Source organism: Lonchura striata, chromosome 20 (genome assembly GCF_046129695.1).
Source record: "Lonchura striata isolate bLonStr1 chromosome 20, bLonStr1.mat, whole genome shotgun sequence".
Taxonomy (NCBI): domain Eukaryota; kingdom Metazoa; phylum Chordata; class Aves; order Passeriformes; family Estrildidae; genus Lonchura; species Lonchura striata.
This window is the reverse complement of record NC_134622.1, coordinates 3,856,889-3,875,850: the sequence shown is the minus strand read 5'-3', so window position 1 is coordinate 3,875,850 and position 18,962 is coordinate 3,856,889. Positions and strand designations below refer to the sequence as shown.

Below are 18,962 nucleotides of genomic sequence, written 5' to 3'. Positions count from 1 at the left end.
GGGAGTACTGAGCTGGGAATATGGTACGTTCCCTGCCAGCTTCCCCTCTGTCTGCAGAGGATCCACACTAGATCCATGAGGACAAAGTTGCTGCTGGCATAAGTGTTACTCCAGTAGCCATTTGCTCCTGTTGGTGCTTGGCACCAAGCCCACCCTGTTTGCTGTAGTGCTTCCAAAATGCTGGGGCTGAGTGGACTCCCCCATCACATCCTCCCTTCCCTTGAAACAAGGAGAGGTGCCACCCAGAGCTTTACAGTTACAAATGTTTATTCTACATAAAAATTCCACAAAATGGGAAGCTGTTTTGCACCCAAAGCCTTGGGAGAAGAAAGGAATGCTAGCAGGAAGGAAAAGAGGGAAGGAAAAGAGAGGCAACATACAGTGTCATCCAGCCCAGTGAGACAGAGCAAGCCAGGGTCAAGATCCACATAGAAAACAAGGACACTTAGCTCACAGTACAGCAACAGTAGAACTCCACAGGGGGCTCGGAAAGCCTTCAAGTACATTAATTACAAAAAAAAACCCAATCCCCAGTTCGAGTGCAAGCTGTGCGTGCCCCACACTGCTCATGGAATACTGCATCAACACGCTCCCGGCATGGGGAGGGCGGGTGGCACTTGGAACAGAGGTGGTGGAACCCAAAGGACAAGCAGGTGCAGGTTTGGGGCTGGAAAGAAAAGGTGAAACATCTTCCCAAAGCACAACCACACTTGGTGATTTGGTCTGTACATGCAACGACAGGTAGGTGAAAAGGAACTCAATGGGGCTTCCCGTAGTGCAGGGGTAATTATTGCACCAAAACACCCTCCCCTCACAGCGAGGACAGTGTGAGCCTGCCTGTGGGGCAGCAGTGGCAGCCTGCTCCTCATCTCCCTTGCTTTGGAGCCCAGCACTGCTGCTGCCCACAGGATCCCAGCAAAGTGCCAGCGGCCCTGACTGGCCCCATCTGACTCCTGCTGCTGTGGGGGCTGCTGGCAGTGGTGGTGCCAACAAGGAGCAAGGGCCAAGACTTCCCCCCCGGGGCAGTTCCTGGCCTTGTGCCTTGACAGGGGTGCCACAGCCAAGATGTCAGGTGAGCTTGTGCCACTAAAGCCGCTGCCTGGAAGAAAAAAAAGTTACCTTGTGCTAGCAGTTGGCATGGCTGCAGGGCAGGAGCATGGCTGCAGGGCAGCAGCCTGGGAGGAGGGTTTCCCTGCCTGCCCAGTGTTATTGCTTCCTGGAGGGGCCCTGGGGCTCTTGCCTGGCAGAGTAAGCGTGGGTGGCAGTGGCAGGGAGCTGCTGAGGGACAGAAGCATGGCCACTGCCTTTTCCTGCAGCCAGACATGTCCCCCTGGAGCAGAGACCCTGCCCTTGCCTGCCTCAGCCCTGCCTGCATGGTCCTGGTGCCCCAAGCCCTTCAGTGCACACAGGCTGCAGTGCTGGAGCTCACATCGGTGCTGTGGGACTGTGAAGGAAGGGGGCTCTGGTCTGGGATGTTCCCATGGCTGCACCCCGAGGGGCTTGGAGTGGGCAGTGTGGGGAACCAGGCTGGAGCCACTTCCCAAGGGCAGCTGCATGCAGCAAGGGACTGGCTGGGGGGACTGGGTAACATGGCAGAGAAGCTGTGTCAGGGCTGCTGCTGGGCAGGGCTGGCCCTGGGGCAGGCAGCACTCTGTGGGGCAGCTACTGCCTTTCCCCTGCACCCAGGGGCACCACGCACAGCCAGTGCTTGAGCCACAGCACCCTGCCAGCTTGTGGAGCTGCCCTGCCCTGGTGCTGGTGGGAGCTGGGAGGTGACGCTGCCTGAGGCTGGAGTACTGGCTGCCATCAAGTGGCCCTGTTCTGCTACCAGCACTGACAGCCAGCCCCTGTCCCAGAGTGGCAGAGAGCCTAGCCTACCCTGGGACTCCTCTGTGGTGCTTTGGCATGTGCACAGGCCAGCCAGAGCCCTGGGGTCTCCAGAGGAAGGTGAGGGCAGAGCCCTGTCCCTAGCCTGAGCGAAACAGGCAATGGCAGTACTGCACCCCCCTGAGCTGCTTGTGAGACCCCCACAGCAGCTGCATCTGTGTCACGGGCGCAGCAGAGGGCACAGGACACCCAGGTTGTCCCACAGCACCCCACTGAGAGCAGGTGCCTCACTGGATGGCTGGGCAGAAGGACATGGTGCCAGCAGCAGCAGGGTGCCAGGAGGTGGCAAACAGGCAGGCACTGGCCTGTTCAGAACCTGACTGGGTACAGGAGGAGGAAGGCTGCTACTCCTCGCTTGCAGGGGGCTGGATGCAGCAAGGGCTGCTCCTGGGACCACAACAGGAGAAAGCCCAACTGCTTCTAACCCCCGGCCATGGGTATGAAAAAGCAAGGCTGGAGCAGCCCTGCTTGCAGGTGAGTGCTGCCAGGGGCTGGTGGACATCAGCAACGGCCCCAAACCCCGGCAGGCAGAGTCCAGGCCCGCGGGCAAGAAGAGCCAGGAGCACCGTGTGCCAGGGCTGAGAGCACTGCCTGAGGCTGTGCTGCAGGATGAGCAGCCAGTGAAATTCACTGGCCTTAGACTATCCGTGCCATCCTGCCCTGTTAGGCCAGCATCCAGGAGCAGCACTGGCCCCCCTGTGCCCTATTCCTGTCCCCAGGCAACTGTGATGGCCCCAAGCAGCATCTCCTTATTCCACACTGCTCCATCAGGCACCCACCACCTGCACCTCCAGCCTTTGGCACCCTACTGGGGTGAGGGCTCATGTAGGGAGGGGACAGCCCTGCCAAGGGAGGAGTGGCAGGGATGGAGCCCCAGAGCCAGACAGAGTCACTGGCCAGGCAGGGCCGGGCAGAGCGCACCCCTGGGGAAGGGCCCCGGAGAGAAGCAGCCCAAGGGAAGGTGTTTGCAAGCACAGATGCGGCTGACAGACATGAGAGCTGGAGGTGATGGGCAAGCTGGGGAGGTTGACTGGGCACCGTGAGGACCCCTAACACCCATCATCCCTCCCTCCTCGGGTCACACAGACTGCCCATCACACCGTGAGCAGCAGTGCCCACGGGCACTTCCATCCCCCACCCGGTCCCAGGCAGCCACCCAGCCTGGAGCAGTGATGAGAGCTCGGGTTCCCCCCCGGGGTCCCCCTTGCACCCATCACCATCGCCGGCCCCCGCCTGCGCCCCGGGGCTGGAGCTCCCTCCACACAGACGCACCGCACCGCACACACAGCGTCACAAACAACCATGCATTAGAAACTGAAATGCTGCTGGGAGGCTCCGGGGCTGCGTGGGTTGCTCCGTGTGGCTGCAGCCCCATGGCACGCGCGGCTCCATCCATCGCACACAAACAGTCCTGGGGGGTGAGGCTAGCCGAAAATGCCGCCGAAGGTGGAGGCGATGACGATGCCCAGGATCACGCAGCAGATTATGATCATGATCTTCTTCTGCTCAGGTGTCCCAGCAGCGGTAGGGAGAGAGGGGAGAGGGGATGGTGAGCGTTGGGGCAGGATGGACCCAGGAGTTCAGAACGGCAGTCTGTCCTGCTCCCCTTTGCCCATGGTGGGCTCTGAGCAACACCCTGGGAGCCTGAAGGGTTTGGCAGTCCTGGGCAGGGAGGGACACTCCTGCTCCTGCCCTGGCTTGGCAGAGCTGAGCTGGTGGCCTTCAGGTCCCCAAGCTGATACGGGACCAGCTGTTGGGAGCAGGACAGACAGCTGGCACTGTGCTCAGTCTGAGCTGAACCATGACCCTATTTTGTTTTTGCAAGGAATGTGGCTCTCACAGCGTGTCTAGTTCAGGGGTCCACCTTATCCCTTTTCCTCCCCCCAGGCAGCACCCCTGCCCTATGGCTCACTGTCATCTTTCACACCGTCTGTGCTGGGAGCTCTGCCTCAGCTGTGCAACCCTCAGGACCTGGGCTGCTCCCAGAGGTGCGGGGTAATGTGGTCCCTGGGCACCTGCAAAGCTGTGCCAGGCTGCCCGGGGCAGGCAAGGTGCCAGCTGGGTGCTGTGCCTGGGATGGAGGTGTCAGCAGTGCAGGCAGGGGCAATGGGGCCCGGCCACAGCCGTGACTCACCCGTCTGGCTTTGCTCTGGTACTTCACCGCTTTTTTGGTGTCGGACACAGCCCGCTCCACATAGTCCACCGAGTGCTCCACGTTGTACTCGATGCGGTCAATCATTTCTCCCTGCAGGAGGAGGACACAGCCCGCGCGCCCCCGCGCACGTCAGCTCCTTCCTGCTCTGCTGCTCCCTGGCTCCGGGGGGATGCTGCCCTGGCCAGCAGCCCTGCACAGAGAGAAGCACCATCAGAGCTGCCTGTGCCACTGGGTGTTCCCTGGGCTGCATGCCCCGTCCCAGAGGATCCCTCTGCACATCCCAGCACGGAGACAAGCAAGGGTGAGGGCCAAGGGAGCTCCCAGCCCAGTCCTGGTGCTGACCTGTCCAGTATCTCAGGTGACGTCAAACCCACAACGGGATCTACACCAGCACCACCCCGCATGCTGCTGAAACGGGAGCAAGGACAGCACCAGCAGCACCATGAGGGATGCCCAGGAAACCATGCACGTGCAGGGACCAGGGACCACCACTCCCATCTGCACAAGCACCCACCAAAGGCAGGAGGGTCTGGAGCAAGGCCAGCCAACACTGAAGAGCCCTACAGGGACCCTTGCCCCCCTACTCTGCCCCTGCTTCAGGGCTAGGCTGGGAGTGGGGGCTCCTCTGGGTGTGGGGACATGGGTTGGGGTGAGCTCCTCCAGCCTTGTTCACCTCCTTTGGTCCCATCCTGACCAAGTCTGCAGCAGCTGGACAGGGCTGGCAGGAGCAGGAGGTTTGGAGCCCTGTGTCTCCCTGCATGGCATGGAGGGAATTGAGGGCACAGAGCCACGGGTTCATAGCCAGCAACTCTGCAATGCCCATTTCTCAACCTAGTGCTGGAGAACACAAGGAGGACAAACCTTGGGGCTCGGGTTCTGAGCACTGAGCCCCACCAACTGCTCCCTGTCAGTGTAAAACTTCCGCTGCTTCTTCCTACCTGTGCCATGCCAGGGCAGAGCAGAGCTGCCAGCCCTGCTGCCTGCCAGTGCCCTTCAATTCCCAGTGCCAGCAGCTCCGAGCTTCTCACCCACAGCTTCTCAAAGTACAAGGGTGCTGGCACTGTCCAGCCCTTAGAGCGGGGCATGGAGTCATGAATGCCCCACATATGTCCCCTACTGCAGACAGGACAGGCCACCAACACCACGGTGCCCTGGTGACCTTTGCCATCCTGCCACTGGCCATCCCAGTGCCACACGAGCAGCAGACATGCAGGAGCAGCCATGCAGAGCAGAGCATGCAGCACCACGAGGCTTGGCCCGTGGGCCTTTACCTGCCACCGACGTCTCCTCGGGCCATGGCAGCATGGCGGGCAAGAAGGGGGGTGAGCAAAGACACAGGAGCACGTGCCTGGCTGAAGGGACTGGTGCCACAGGCTGGCAGCACAGCCCAGGGGCCATCCCGAGCTCACCCACCCGGGCCTGGTGCGCCAGGGAAGATGAAGAAATCTCCCCCTGCATGGCAGCCACCCACTGCCCTCCTTCTGAGTCCTTCACTGAGCCTCCCACCCTACACACACAGCACCCCAGCTCTCGGGTGCCAGAACCACCCTGGGGAGCCCAGGGCCAGCCCCACTGGGAGCCATGCTGGTCCTCGATGTGTTTTTTTCCCTCTCAGCACCCACCCAGGCAGGGGAGCTCTGTTCTCCAGCCTCCCCACCCACCACAGGGAGCCCCATCACCCTCCAAGCCCTCCAGGTGAGCCCCTGGGCTGCACCTTTTCCCCACCTGGCTCTCCACCAGCATGGCCATGTCCATGAACATGTCGTGCAGCTCTCGGATGCTGTTCTCCAGTTTGATGATCTCACTGTGCCGCGTCTCGATCTCGTTCAGCGCCTGCTTGGTGATGTTTGAATCCATGATGATCTGCAGAGACAATAAGGCCACTGAGCACCATGCTCAGACCCAACTCCCATGCTGGGACGGGGGGCACCAAGAGAGGGATGAGCAGGAGCTGCAGAGCCCCTCCAACCACCCCAAGGCAGTCTGCAGCAGGGTGCTGGGATCCAGAGTGCTCCAACAGATCCTCAGGCCAGCCCTGAGCCCCCAGGCCCCCTCCTACATGGGCTGTGTTCATTTCTTGTACTGAGGCCACTGTGGCAGCAGTCCAGCAGCCCATCCCCTGGCCTGGGGGCAGTGCTTACCCCAGAGGAGAAGATGGCCGGGTTGCCGCTCTCCAGCATGTCCTCCAGCTCCTCGCTGGTGGTGGTCCTGCCAGCTGCAACCACACAACACAGGTCAGCCAGGAGCCCCCCGTCCCACCACAGGGCTCTGCTGGCTCCAGGGTAATTCTCCCACGAGTGGAACAGAGCAAAGCTTTCAGCCCCAAGAGCATGCAGGGCAGTTTGAGGGGCTGCTCTCTAACAGCCTGGCTCTGACACCCCTCATTTTAGCTGCCAGCTTGGCAGAGCTCACACAGGAACACCCACCTGTCCCTCCTGGACACACCAAGCATTCCTGCAGAGCAGGGAGCAGTGCTAAGGTGTCAGAGTCCAGGACATCCCTCTGGCTGCCCTGGCTGTCTCCAGATCCTGCCAGGGATCTCGGAGACCTTGGCAAGAATTCAAAAACACCTGTGGCTTTGATTTTAGCCCGTGGAAAAAACTGCCAGCTTTGTATGAAGACTTACAAGCCACAAGGGTTTGAGTAGTATGATATTTGAATTAACATGGGGTGAAAAAAGGGAATTTTAGAATATAGTTCTAAAAAGATGGAGAGATTTGGGCATGTCCTGGCCTTTTTCTTCTTCTTGTCCTCCATGTCTTGCTGTGATGGTGACACTTTTCTGTTGGTTTAAGGTAGAGACACACTGTCTAACATAGATGGTAGGTATTGGCACGAAATTGTAAACATGGCACAGGTAGTTTTGAGTATATAACGTGGGAGCTGCCCGAAGCTCGAGGCAGATTGCCACGGCTTCCTTTCAGGATGGACCTCAGCACGTCAGAGAAAGAATGTTATAGATAAGGAGAAATAAACAACCGTGAAAATGCAATCGGACGCATTCCAGACTCCTTTGGCTGCAGCGGGCTGGGAAACAGAACTTTTACACTCTTGGGGTCCTGACAAGCTGACCCCGACCTAAGGGACCAGCAGGCAGCAGCACCCACGGTGTCTGTGAAGGAGGAGGGATGGGGAAGAAGCCACAAGCAGGTATGTTCTGGACAAACCCTGTCCCAGCCAGTTCAAGCCACGAGGACGCCGGGCTCAGCTGCACTGCCCAGGTTTTGGCTCTGTAGATGCTCCCCTGTGACTGCCGGCAGCCAGTGGTACTGAAAGGACAACAGCATCCTCCAGGATGAGTCCAGGACACCTCAGAGTGGGGGAAATGGGGCAGAGCAGAGCTCTCAGACACGTGGGCAGAGGCTGGAGCTCTGTGTGAGGCTGGTCTAGACAACTATGACCGGGTAGTGACCCCAGAGCCCTGAGAAGCTGCAGTTTTGAGTCACAAGAACAACCTGAGGGGGTTCACAGAGGCATAGGAGGCCTGAGCTTTGCCACCCGTGTACTCATGGATTTCAGGATCAGTCAAGCTCCCCACCTTCCCCAGCTCCAAGAAGGGTCCTCAGAGGAGAAGGATCCCCAGCTCCAAGAAGGGAGCCCATTTCCAGACTCCATGACATGTTTTAGAGTGACAGAACATCACTGCCACCAAGGATGAGCCACGACAACCCCTGCCAGCTTTTCTTGCTGTTGGCTCCTTGGAGCATGCCAGGTGCTGTCCATGGAGAGCTGCTTGCTCTGCCAAATGCCAGCCCTGGAGGCAGTCCTGAAGGGCTCCAGGAGATGCCACATCCCTCATGGGCTGGGATGGGATGTGGGATACACGTTCTCATCCTGCCCTTCCTGCTGCCTCACTCCCCTAATGCAGAGCACAGAGATGGCAAAAGCTGCTTCAAGGTGAAGGATGAAAGCAAAGGCACTGCATGGATTAACACCTGGGCAGGCAGTGCTGGCCTGGCCAAGGGCCACAGCTGCTCAGAAGAACCTGCTTTAAAGCTGAGCCAAAGCTTGGGGCATGGAGGCTGCATCTCACCCCCCACACCCAGTCCAGCACCTGCCAAACCATATAACCAACCTGCAGGACCTCAGAGGACTTCCCAGGAAGGTACTGCCTCCTAACTGAGCTTCATGGTTTGGCCTCCTGGTGTGCCACTAGCTCCTCCACAGCAGTAAAATCAGCTCAGAGTGTCCTGGGTACCTGCCTGATCTGCTCAGTCCCACAGGGCCATGGCACAGCCAAAAATGGGAGTGAAAGGATGGAGCCACTGCAAGGTAGCACCAAGGGAGAAGAGCCTGGAGGAACACTCCTGCCCCAAAATTTGGTGAAACACTAGAGAATCCTGAGAATTGAACCTGGGCCTTCCCAGAGAGCCCCAGAGTACATTTGCTTCTTATTTGGCATCTCTAACAATTAGAGTTTCTTGGGGAGAAACAGCTCTGCCAACAAGACAAGCCCAAAACATGGAGGAAGCTGGAGAAGCAAACTCAGCCCTAAGCTGGCAGGGAGAGGAGGGTGAGAGACACTGCCCAGGTCACTGCAGAGCCACTGGAAACCCTGGCACAGGTGGATGTGAAGCCACTGAGGAGAGTTCAGGCACAGTCCTTGGGCCTGTAATGCCCATCTGGACAGAGTGAGCACCCCCATGGACCAGCTCCCAGGGGATGGGGCAGGAGCAACCCTGTCAGGGTGTGGGGGAAGCTCCCAGGGAAGCTTCTGGTGCCACAGCCCAGCTGACACTGGCTGCCAGTTTGTCCAATTCTGCCTGCAGATGGTTTATAAATAGGGAAGGCAGCTCAGGGCTGGAGGAGTCCAATGTGCCATGGCCAAATCGGGGCTCAGCTGGGCTCCTCAGGCTGGCAGCATCCCCTGGGCTGGCAGCATCCCTCCTCCCAGCAGCAGGCACCTGCAGAGCACAGCTGGGGCTTACACTGAGGACAAGGCACCATTCCAAGGCTGGGATCCTCTGCCTGGAGCTGGCTTTTGAGCTCTCATCAGACACAAATGCATACAATTCATGGAGAGATGGATAATGCTGTCCTGTCCACCTGCTTGTGAGGTAACAGGTAAGAGAGACTGGCCCACTTGGCTGTTACCAGCCCAGACAGGTCTGGCACTGCCCAGGCTGGTATCAGGATGAGAAGGACTCAGCTACAGAACCCTGCACACTTCATGCCCTCAGAGCTGCTCCTGGTGGCAGTGTGATGCTGATGGTTGCACAGCACAACCTCTGGCACACACAGACACAGCAGTGCCTGCACAAGGAGAAGGGAACAGATCCTGAGAGGGCTGTGGGGAGCCCCAGGGGGTGGCTACAGCCCAGGGCAGTGACTCTACATCACCTACCTGCAGAACCACATGTGGTGAGGATGGAGAAACTTGCTGGTGCTAGGGAGCCTGCTCAGAGCACCTGAGCAACTGAGAAGTTCCTGCTCTCATACTCTGAATACCTGAGTGATTTACTGGCTTTGCTGTCAGAGCTCCCAGCACTTTCTATCTCTGGACTCCTCAGCAGGAAACAAGAGGATGTTGTGGAGATCTGTGCAGTCACCACATCCCAGCTGAGCCCTGTCCCAAAGAGCCTGTGCAGGAGCAGCTGGGACACCCCAGGCCAAGCAGAGCCCCTGCCCAGGCAGCACTCCTGGTGAAAGATCCATAAGCTGTTCCTTTGGATGAGTCTTTTTGCCAGGAAATACTCTCCACTGTCCTGATGGGGGAATGCAGCTCTGGCTGTGTCCCTCCCCAGCACAGCCCCACCCCAGCTCTGCACCTCTTCTGCAGCAATGAGAAATGCACTTATCCACACACTCCTCCACACCCCCCTCCTGAAGGGAACACGGGTCCCTTGCTCTCAGGAACTGGGACAGCTCCCCTACACCACACATTGCTCCATGGGGTCTCCTGAGCAGCCCCTTCCCTCCCCCCACCAGCTCTGTCAGGCACTGACAGCCTGGCAGGATGGACAGAGCAGACACAAGAATAAGGATGTATCTTCAGGATTTAAGCAGAGCAGCAGAGCCCTCCCAAAATTCAGTAAGAAAAAACAAGAGGAAGGTTTCTTTCAGGTCTGCATCCAATCAAGGACAAGGCTGAATCCTTCCAAACCTCCTCTCTCAGAGGGAGGCTCAGGGATACCTTAAATTCCTGTTCCCATGACAAGCCACTCCTCAGCTGTCTCTGCAGGGTGATGCTGGCTGAGGGATGAGTCAGGCAGCTGGAGCAGTGACACATCCTGCTTTACAGCAAACTGGCAAGCTCTTGTTGAGCCTCGTGTCACTCAGCCCTGTGAGTATTAGACATCAGAAGGACTAATCTGAACTAAGATGAAGGCTTGCACACCTTCCAGCCCTCCACAGAAATTCCCACACCCCACAGCACCCAGATTCCCAGACTAATAAAGAACATTCCCACAGGGGACCACCAAGGACAACAGAGACTCACAGATCTTCTGTCATTATTCACAGTGAGTTGCTGGAGAAAAGAAAAACATTCATTTGATTGTTAGGAAAAAAAAAAGGACTACATTCAGAGCCTTCCATCCTGAGCACAAACCCCACAACATGTCTGGAAGTCAGATTATTTGCAGAAATCACCTTTAATCTCTGCATGCCTTGGCTTTTCCCTTGATTATTCTCCTAATTACATGGTTCCTCTTTGCTGGGAGATCAACCCTTTGCTCTAAACTATCCAGGTATCACTGACTGCCCAGAAGAACCATAAGGAGAGTGTTTCTATAAAGAGGCAGGATTGGACTGTTCCTAAATGATGACTCAGGGATCTCAGTGCCACAGTAGTGTCACCTGGGTGAGGTCTCACCTGAGGTCCACCCTTGACCACAACACAATGGCTGCTAAGAGCCATCAGTCCTGGGCCCAGAGAGGTGCTTCCTGCTCTTCCTGTGCAAGGGAGACCATCAGGAGCAGAGAGTGCTCCCATCTCAAGAATTCCCTTGTCTGTTCTCATGTTCTCTAAGTTCATCCATGAAAAAGAGCGCCCTGAGGAAGGCCAAGTATGCACAGGAATCAAGAATTCCCATGAGCTTCTTTGAATTAAAAATTAGCTGCAGACACAGAAGAAATCCCTCTCCTTGTGATGCCTGTGCTCTCTCTGCAGCATTTTGGGATGCACGCTGCCACTGGAACTCAAGGCACCACCCCACGCCCATCTCCCACAGGGGGCTCCTGCGCATCCGGGTTTTCCCAGGATCTCTGCCCAGCTGTGGGAGCAGCTGTGATCCATTGGGAGGCAGTGCAGGACGGGCCCCGTGGCACTCACAGCACACTGTGGCCCACGGCAGGGCTACTCACTGATCTCCAGCTGCCTCTGGATCCTGCCCTTGCAGCGCTCCCGGTAGTCCGTCTGCGTGGCGTTGTACTCCGACATCACCTCCACGAACTTGCGGGACAGGGTGGAGTGCTGGGAGGGAAGAGAAGGAGACAGGGAGCTGAGAGCTCCATCATGGGGAGAGCCCTGCCACCCCTGCAGCAGGGAAGCACCTCCTGGCACCTCCAACCACCCCAAAAGCATTTCCAGCCCAACAGCTGCTCCAGAGAGCGTGACAGAGCATGAAGGAGGCAGGTGGCAGCAGGTGACACGTCCCCAGGGGAGTGGACCTGAGGCATCCCTCATCCAGCCCTACCTAAGCACAGCTTCCAGCCCTGAGAAGATACCCTGGGAAGCTGGCAGCACCCTCCTGGCACTGTTTGTGCCTAGAAAGCCTGGAGGCCACGGCAGAGCCCTGGGTTGAGCCCTGCCTGCCATTGCTGTGCTGCTGAGATGTGCCAGACCCTGCACAAGCACAGCACGGACCCACGGGGATCACGTTGCAGTGCTGGGGGCAACAGTGCCCAGCCCTGCTCAAAGGCACAACCACAGAATCATTTAGCTTGGAAAAGACCTCCAAGATTCCCATGTCCAACCTGTGACCAATGCCCACCTCATCACCTAGCCCAGGGCACTGAGTGCCACCTCCAGTTGTTCCTTCAGCACCTCCAGGGATGGGGACTCCATCCTTCCAATGTCTGACCACCCTTCCAGTGAGCAAATTCATCATCATGCCCAGCCTGAACCCCCACTGGCACAACTTGAGGCTGTTTCCTCTTGTATGTCCCTTGTCCCTGGGAGCAGAGCCTGACCCCCACCTGGCTGTCCCCTCCTGCCAGGGAGTTGTAGAGAGTGAGAAAGTCCCCCCTGAGCCTCCTTTTCTCCAGGCTAAGCCCCCCCAGCTGCTCCTCATCAGACCTGTGCTCCAGAGCCTTCTCCAGCTCCGTTCCCATCTCTGGACAGTGCACAGTGAGGGAAATTCAGACGTGCCTGGCACCAGCAGCACTCAGATGTCTTGGTGCAGGTGTTCCTACACCTGGAGCAGCCAGCACAGCCCCACCTCCAGGAGCCAGCACAGGAGGCAGCTCCAGGGGATGCTGCCAGGGGCTCTGCAGCTATTCTGAGCCAGCAACAGCACAGTATTTATGGAGAGCCTCAGCTCATCTCCTCCCTCCTCCACCACAAACCTCACACCAACGCCCCTGGCAGCTCCAGCTCTCTCCTCTGCTCGAGAGGTGCTGGCCCAGAGCAAGGTCACAGCAGCTCCCAAGCATCTCAGCTCAAAATCCAGCAACAACGTGACGTGCCATCCTAGCGACTCTTCTGCTGCTCCAAAATTGTTTTTCCTAAAATCCACTTCATTCTCATTCAGCTGAAAACTATCAACATATGTTGTTCTGGAGCCAAAAATAGCCTGGGTGCTGAGTGATACCCTTCCTGCTCACTAGCACACCATGCTACACCTCTTTTGCTTAAGAAATTACTTAACTCAGTGTTTATTTTCTCAGATTGTTATTTTATGTTCCTATGAGCATCCCACAATATGCATTTTATTTTAGAAGGAATATGGATATTTGTGCAAAATCAGCTGGAAAAAAGCATTTTAAATGGATTTCAGACATTACAGAAACCTACCTGAAAATTCACAGCAAATAAAAAGCTTATTAAAATGTACCTTGTGACTGAACTCATTAAACAGAAAATATTAACTCAAGTTAGGAAAAGGATTTGTTTCACTCAGGTCTAGCAACTCTGCACTCCCCAAACATGGACAAAGCAGCCCAAACTGGATTTCCAAAGAGCTGATAAAAGCTCTGGGTATTCAGAGTGGGCTCTGACAGCCCCCAAAAAGCACATACTGAAACTGGGGTCCTTGCCCTTCACGTGATTAACAGGAAGGTATTTTTGAAGTGTTTATCCTATGGGGTAAAACACAAAATTTATATTTTTATATATAATATATACTTAGAAACATGGCAAATACTGTCTGAGAACCTCTGGGAAGTTGCATCATTGGCTGCATTTCTGGACTGGGGATGCCCTTAGGAACTGTGACCCCTGTACCTGGGTCTGCTGCAGGCAGGTCCAGATCTGATGAGACTCTTCTGGCTGGAGATGACCACAGCAAAGCCAGAACATAAGTCCATAATCCTAATGCTCAGCTAGTCCTAGTTTACAACTCCTTAACAAGGGGGAATCAGCTCCTCATTCATTCCTTTACTCAGTGTTTAGCTAATGGCAAGTCCATACAGACTAGAGAAGGCACAAAAACCTACAGAAATACCAAGCTTCAAGTACCAGGCATGTCTAAATCAGCTTTCCAGTGTGGCTGATCCCAAATCCCATAGAGAATGTGGGAAGGGAGGTGAGAGCAGGCCAGGCTTTGGGAACACACAACTGGAACTGGTCAGTGTCACTGCAGGAGGACAAGGGTGGGGGTGACCCCAGGTGGGGCACAGGACAAGCAAGGACAGGCTGAAAGCAGCAGGTCTGCTCAGCTTAGAGAGATCCTTTGGTTACAGTGACCCAGAGGGAGCACAGAAAGAAGCTGGAGCAAAACTCCTCTCGGAAGTGCACAGGGGCAGGAAAAGAGATGAGGGACAAAGCTGGGACATGGAATTCCCATATTAAGGGGGGTAAAAATCTTCGTAAGAGTGGTCAAACACAGCACCAGGGCCCATGGTCTGTCTCCATCCCTCTGGATACTGGGAGACAAACACCTGCAGCAGCTCAGAGTCAGGGAGCAGCCACGTCAGAAGCCAAAGCTCCACAGTGGAGCAGAGTCACCCTGCCCACCTCAGGCTCTGTGCCATGGCCAAGGGGTGCTCCCCTGCACCCAGGGAAATGCTAAGAAATGCCCAAATTGCAAGAAAACTTCACAACTCCCAGACTGAGGGAGTTTGGGTTTTTCAGGCTGGAGAAGAGAAGGCTCTGGGGAGACCTTAAATCACTTCCAGTGCCTAAAGGGGCTCCAGGAGAGCTGGAGAGGGACTTTGGACAAGGGCCTGGAGTGACAGCACAAGAGGGATTGGCTTCCCACTGTCAGAGGACAGGGTCAGATGAGATATTGGGAAGAGATTCTTCCCCATAAAGGTGCTGAGGCCCTGGCACAGGTTGCCCAGAGCAGCTGTTGCTGGCCCATCCCTGGAAGTGTCCAAGTCCAGGCTGGATGGGGCATGGAGCAGCCTTGTCTAGCAGGTGTCCCTGCCCTTGGCAGGGGGTTGGACTGGATCACCTTTGGAGGTTCCTTCCAACCCAAATCCCTCCATGGCTCTTCTTTCCTTTCTTCTTGTCCTCCATATCTTGTTGTGATGTAACACTTTCCTATTGGTTTAAGGTAGGGACACACTGTCCAACACAAATGTTAGGTATTGGCAATAAATGGTAAACATAGTATGTATAACTTTTGATATAAAAGGTAAACACTGCCTGAGAGGGCACACAGAATGTTATGGCCTCCTTGCTAGCCAGAGCTCGGCAGGTCAGAGAGAAAATATTATAAATGAGAAGAAAAGGCACAATTGGAAGCACTCCAAGACTCCTCACTTGGCTGTGTTCAGGCTAGGGAAGCAAAGACTCTTTTTGGATCTCTCTTGGGGTCACCCTGACCTTCAGAGCCCTGAGAGAGAAATCCACAGGAAGGGAAGGTTTTCCTTGGATGGGATCTGCTGACAGCCTGACACTGCCCAGCTGCAACAGAGCTCTGTCCACTCTGGATCCCTTCTGGAAGGAACAGAAGAGCTGCTCTGCATCAGAACTTGCTGCTCTCCTGCTGCTGCACCATGTTTGGCACTGCCATGCCCCAACAATTCCAACATTCCCAACAATTCCTGCCTGCCCCAGGGACAGCATCTCCCTGCTGGAGCAGGGCTGGAGGGCGCTGGGGTTCCAGCTGGGAGCTGCATCTGCAGAGATGCTCCATTGCCATCGCTGCCAGGCTGATCTGGCACCAACTGTGGATGGGAGAGCAGGCTCCCTGAGGGGCTTCCCAGGCTGAGGAGATAAACTACAACAGCCAAAACTCCCCCAGCAGCACTGCAGAGCAGGCAGATATCAGGGCTTTTTGTGCGTGAATAACCCCCTGTGAGAGCCACAGAGCTACATCTGGATCCCAGCCCGGGTGATAAAGAGCAGCACCAGCTGCTCCTGTTGCCTTTATCCCTTAAATGGTTTGCTAAAACACATTCTTGGGTGCAGAACAAGGCTCTGAGATGCTTTGTCTTCACCCACATCCCCCAGTAGATAGAATACAGCTCTGCAGCAATGCAAGGAGAGATTCCAGGCTGGAGCATCCCACCGGGTGCTCTCTCAACAAAGCATCACCAGAAAAGCAAAAATTACACACCAGCTCTGCATGGCTGGGCACGAGGACAGAGCTTCACAAAGAGAAATCCACTCCATAGCCAAGCACAGGCCTCCTCTCCCAGCACTTCCTGGGAGCCCTCAGCTGCCACTTCCCACTCTCCCCTCCTGGTGCAGGGGCTCACCTGAGTTTTCCTTATCCGCAGGTCAGCTGATGACCTGTTCAGTCCTTCCTCTTGTTCGATGCTCTGCTCAATGCCTGCTCAGGGCAGAAGGACACATTAGTTTGTGCTGTTTGGAGAACAACCACAGCATCATTAAGGTTGTGAAAGACCTCCAAGATCATCAAATCCAACTTTCCACCCATTACCTCAAGTCCATTAAAGCACACTGCCAAATGCCAAGTGTACTTGTTTTTTGAACACTTCCAGGAATGACTCCACCATCCAGAGCACCTCTTCCAGTATTAACCAAAGGGATTGCTTGGCAAAGGGACTATGAAAGACTGGATCAAGGAGCAGCTGGTATTGGGCACTTCCCAATTCCTGACTTCACCATTCAGCCTGGCAGCAAAGCCCTGTTTGATGACTGCAAAGCACCTGGTGCTTGGCCACTGGCTGGGATTTGGGGCTGAAAGGGCAGCACTGTCACCCCCCGGCTGGTGAGCCAGGATTTCCACATAAAATCAATGTGATTGCTTAGGTCTGATTGCCAGTGTTCAAACAAATTGGAGAGCTGTTTCCACCAGAGAGGCAGGAGGAGAAAACCCAGAGCTGAAGTGTCTCTGCAAAATACCAAACCTCAAGACTCCTCCAGGGAACCTAAAAATAGCAGTTCCTCCAGCTGCCTGGACTGGCACAGGAGTACCCACCACGCTGGCATGAGTGCCCTGCACTGTGCTGAGCACCATGGAGCAGCACAGGGATCTGCCCCTTTAATTAGGAAATAATTGACAAGAAGCCCTCACTGCCCAAAGCCTGTGAGCCGTGGCAGGGAGGAGCACTGTCAGCTTTGGGCAGCAGGGCTGGCACAGAGCAGGACCTGTCCCATTCCTGGAAGTGTCCAAGGCCAGGTTAGACAAGGTTTGCAGCAACCTGGTGCAGTGGGAGGTGTCCCTGCCCATGCAGGGAGTGAAATGAGATTACCTTTAAGGCCTCTTCCAACTCAAACCATCCCATCATTCCAGGATTCTATGAAAGCTGCTCCTCAAAGACTAATTCAAAGACTTAATTGCAGGGGCTTATAAAACTTGGAAGAAAGCTCCCATCAGCAGGCTGGCCAGTGTGCAGAGACACACATCTCCACATAAAGCAGCCCATGTGAGCTGGTGGCATCCCCAGAGTCTGGCTGAAGACCCCATTCCCAACACGGATGTCCCACAGCTCTCAGAGCCCAGCACTTTCCATCCTGGAGCAGGTCCCTCAAGCCCAGCACAGGGCAGGTTCCTCCTGCAGCAGGGCTCACCCTGCAGCAGAGCTCAGTGCATTTCATCAGTGACTGGTCTTCCTTCACACTCGTCACAGAGCACTCCCCACTCCCATGGAATGGTATTGGCAAACACTGGGCATTTCTGATAACTACTAAAATCACATTTTCCCAAGAAGCCAGTAATTAGAATTAGCCCCTGCATGAGTAATGTCTGGCCTGAAGAAGTCAGTTTGTTGTCAGCAGATGTTGTTTTTGATCAATCCTGACTGTTTTCTGTCATGCTGGCCATGAGGCAATCTGGGACAAAGCACAAGGACTAGTCATCTGCTGCTCCAGGTAAATATGAAAGCAGAGAGGCTTTTCTGGAAGCAGCAAACAGGAGCCCGTCCTGCAATCATTCAGGCTTTCAAAGGCCCTTACAAAACACTGAACAAAACACTTACGGAAAAGGATTTTTGTTTTTTTAAGGCCAAACCCTATCAGCAGGGATCACAGTGTGTCCAGGGCCATAGGAATGGATCCCTTGGACTGTGGAGTAGATAAGATGGCCCCTGGCTCTCCTTCCTGGCTCTAGTTGAGATCATGTGTCAGGAGGACAAAGGGAGCATGGGAACAACAGAGGAACAGGTCTCCTGTTCCCACACATGGGAAATGGCCACACCAGTGGAGGCCTAATGAAGGGCTCCAGGCACATCTGAAACCTCATGACTGTGAGACTTCCACAAAACCCTGGGATGAGTGAGGACACTGCCACCTTGGGGAAGCACCAGCTCCTCTCCTACCCTTCAGACACAGCCAGGTGTTCTGCACCAGTGCCAACCAAATCCCAGACTGATGTCCAAGACCACCACAGGCAAAACGAGGTGCCAGGGGTGAGCTGCCTCCTGTCTCAAGGTGCTGCCATCCTCTTGGACTCCCTCAGTCCCCTAGGGTCCAACCTTGGAATTCTGGGTTGTCTGAGTGCCCCAGCACAACCCTGACCATCAGTGGGTTGACAGCCACCTTGTTCTCACACCTCAGACACTGACTGACTCTTCCAATAGTGGAAAAATAGAAGGTCACATCCTGCACCACATCCCACAGCAGTACCTGTTCACTCACCCAGACCTGAAGAGAACCTTTGGCCAAGCTGGGGGTTTGCCCAGTCTCCAACCCCTGGCACAAACTCAGAGCCCACCAGCTGCTCCTGGCCCCATTCCCTCAATTCCATTCTGGGAACAGGGCACAAGGGTGCAAATTCACAAAGGGCAGATAAAAGCATCTGGAGGGTACAGCAGAGAGGGAAGGTGATGCTCATCCCTGGGAGTATTTCCAGCCTGGGACAAGAGTGCCCCAGGCAGAGCCCCACCACAGGCCAACACTCACTCTTTAGCTTGGAGCGCACTTTGTTCGCCGTCTTCTTGATGTCAGACATCAGCTCCTCCAGCTCCTCTTTCGTTTCTGGGGAGAGAGCAAAGAGCAAACATGGATGTGCTGCACACCACTAAAATCTGCCATCCTGCAGAGTGTAGAGAACAGAGCTGTGAGCACTTCAAACCCCTAACTGGAAGGGTTTCCAACCCCTGACTGAAAACACTCCCAATGCCCAGACCAGGAGTGCTCCCACATCCAGACAGGGAACACTTCCACCCCCAGACTGGGAGCACTCCCACAGTCCAGACTGGAACCACTGCCACCACCCCATGATCCTTGCTGGACTCTCCCCACATTCCTGACACCTCCAGCTGCTCCCAGCTCTGGGGCCCCAACACAGCTGTTAAATTGAACAAGAATGAGGTCAGGTTAGACATGGGGAGGAAATATCAAACCATGAGGTTGGTGAGGCCCTGGCACAGCTTGCCCAGAGCAGCTGTGGCTGTCCCATCCCAG

At 55.6% G+C, this 18,962-nt stretch overlaps 1 protein-coding gene across 2 annotated transcripts; it reads right to left on the bottom strand.

Annotated features, from left to right (window-relative positions):
* Positions 1–249: 249 nt before the first annotated feature.
* STX1A (syntaxin 1A) lies at positions 250–18,533 on the bottom strand. Of its 2 annotated transcripts, XM_077787481.1 has the most exons (7): positions 18,459–18,533; positions 15,851–15,924; positions 11,348–11,456; positions 6,184–6,257; positions 5,768–5,905; positions 4,022–4,132; positions 250–3,389 (listed from the first exon to the last, which is right to left on the bottom strand). In XM_077787481.1, the coding sequence occupies exons 1-7, from the start codon at positions 18,505–18,507 to the stop codon at positions 3,312–3,314; spliced, it is 633 nt and encodes a 210-aa protein (XP_077643607.1). In that variant the 5' UTR covers positions 18,508–18,533; the 3' UTR covers positions 250–3,311. The 2 variants fall into 2 exon arrangements, with proteins under 2 accessions (XP_077643607.1, XP_077643606.1); XM_077787480.1 differs by lacking the exon at positions 250–3,389 and having other exon boundaries at positions 3,408–4,132.
* Positions 18,534–18,962: the final 429 nt, after the last annotated feature.

Excerpts from the sequence above, each read along its gene's own strand:
- STX1A (XM_077787480.1), bottom strand. The coding sequence starts at position 18,507 with ATGTCTGACATCAAGAAGACGGCGAACAAAGTGCGCTCCAAGCTAAAG. Across the intron at positions 15,925-18,458 it reads AGTGCGCTCCAAGCTAAAGA|GCATTGAGCAGAGCATCGAA; the intron begins GTGAGTGTTGGC and ends TGCCCTGAGCAG. Across the intron at positions 5,906-6,183 it reads CGGCCATCTTCTCCTCTGGG|ATCATCATGGATTCAAACAT; the intron begins GTAAGCACTGCC and ends TTGTCTCTGCAG.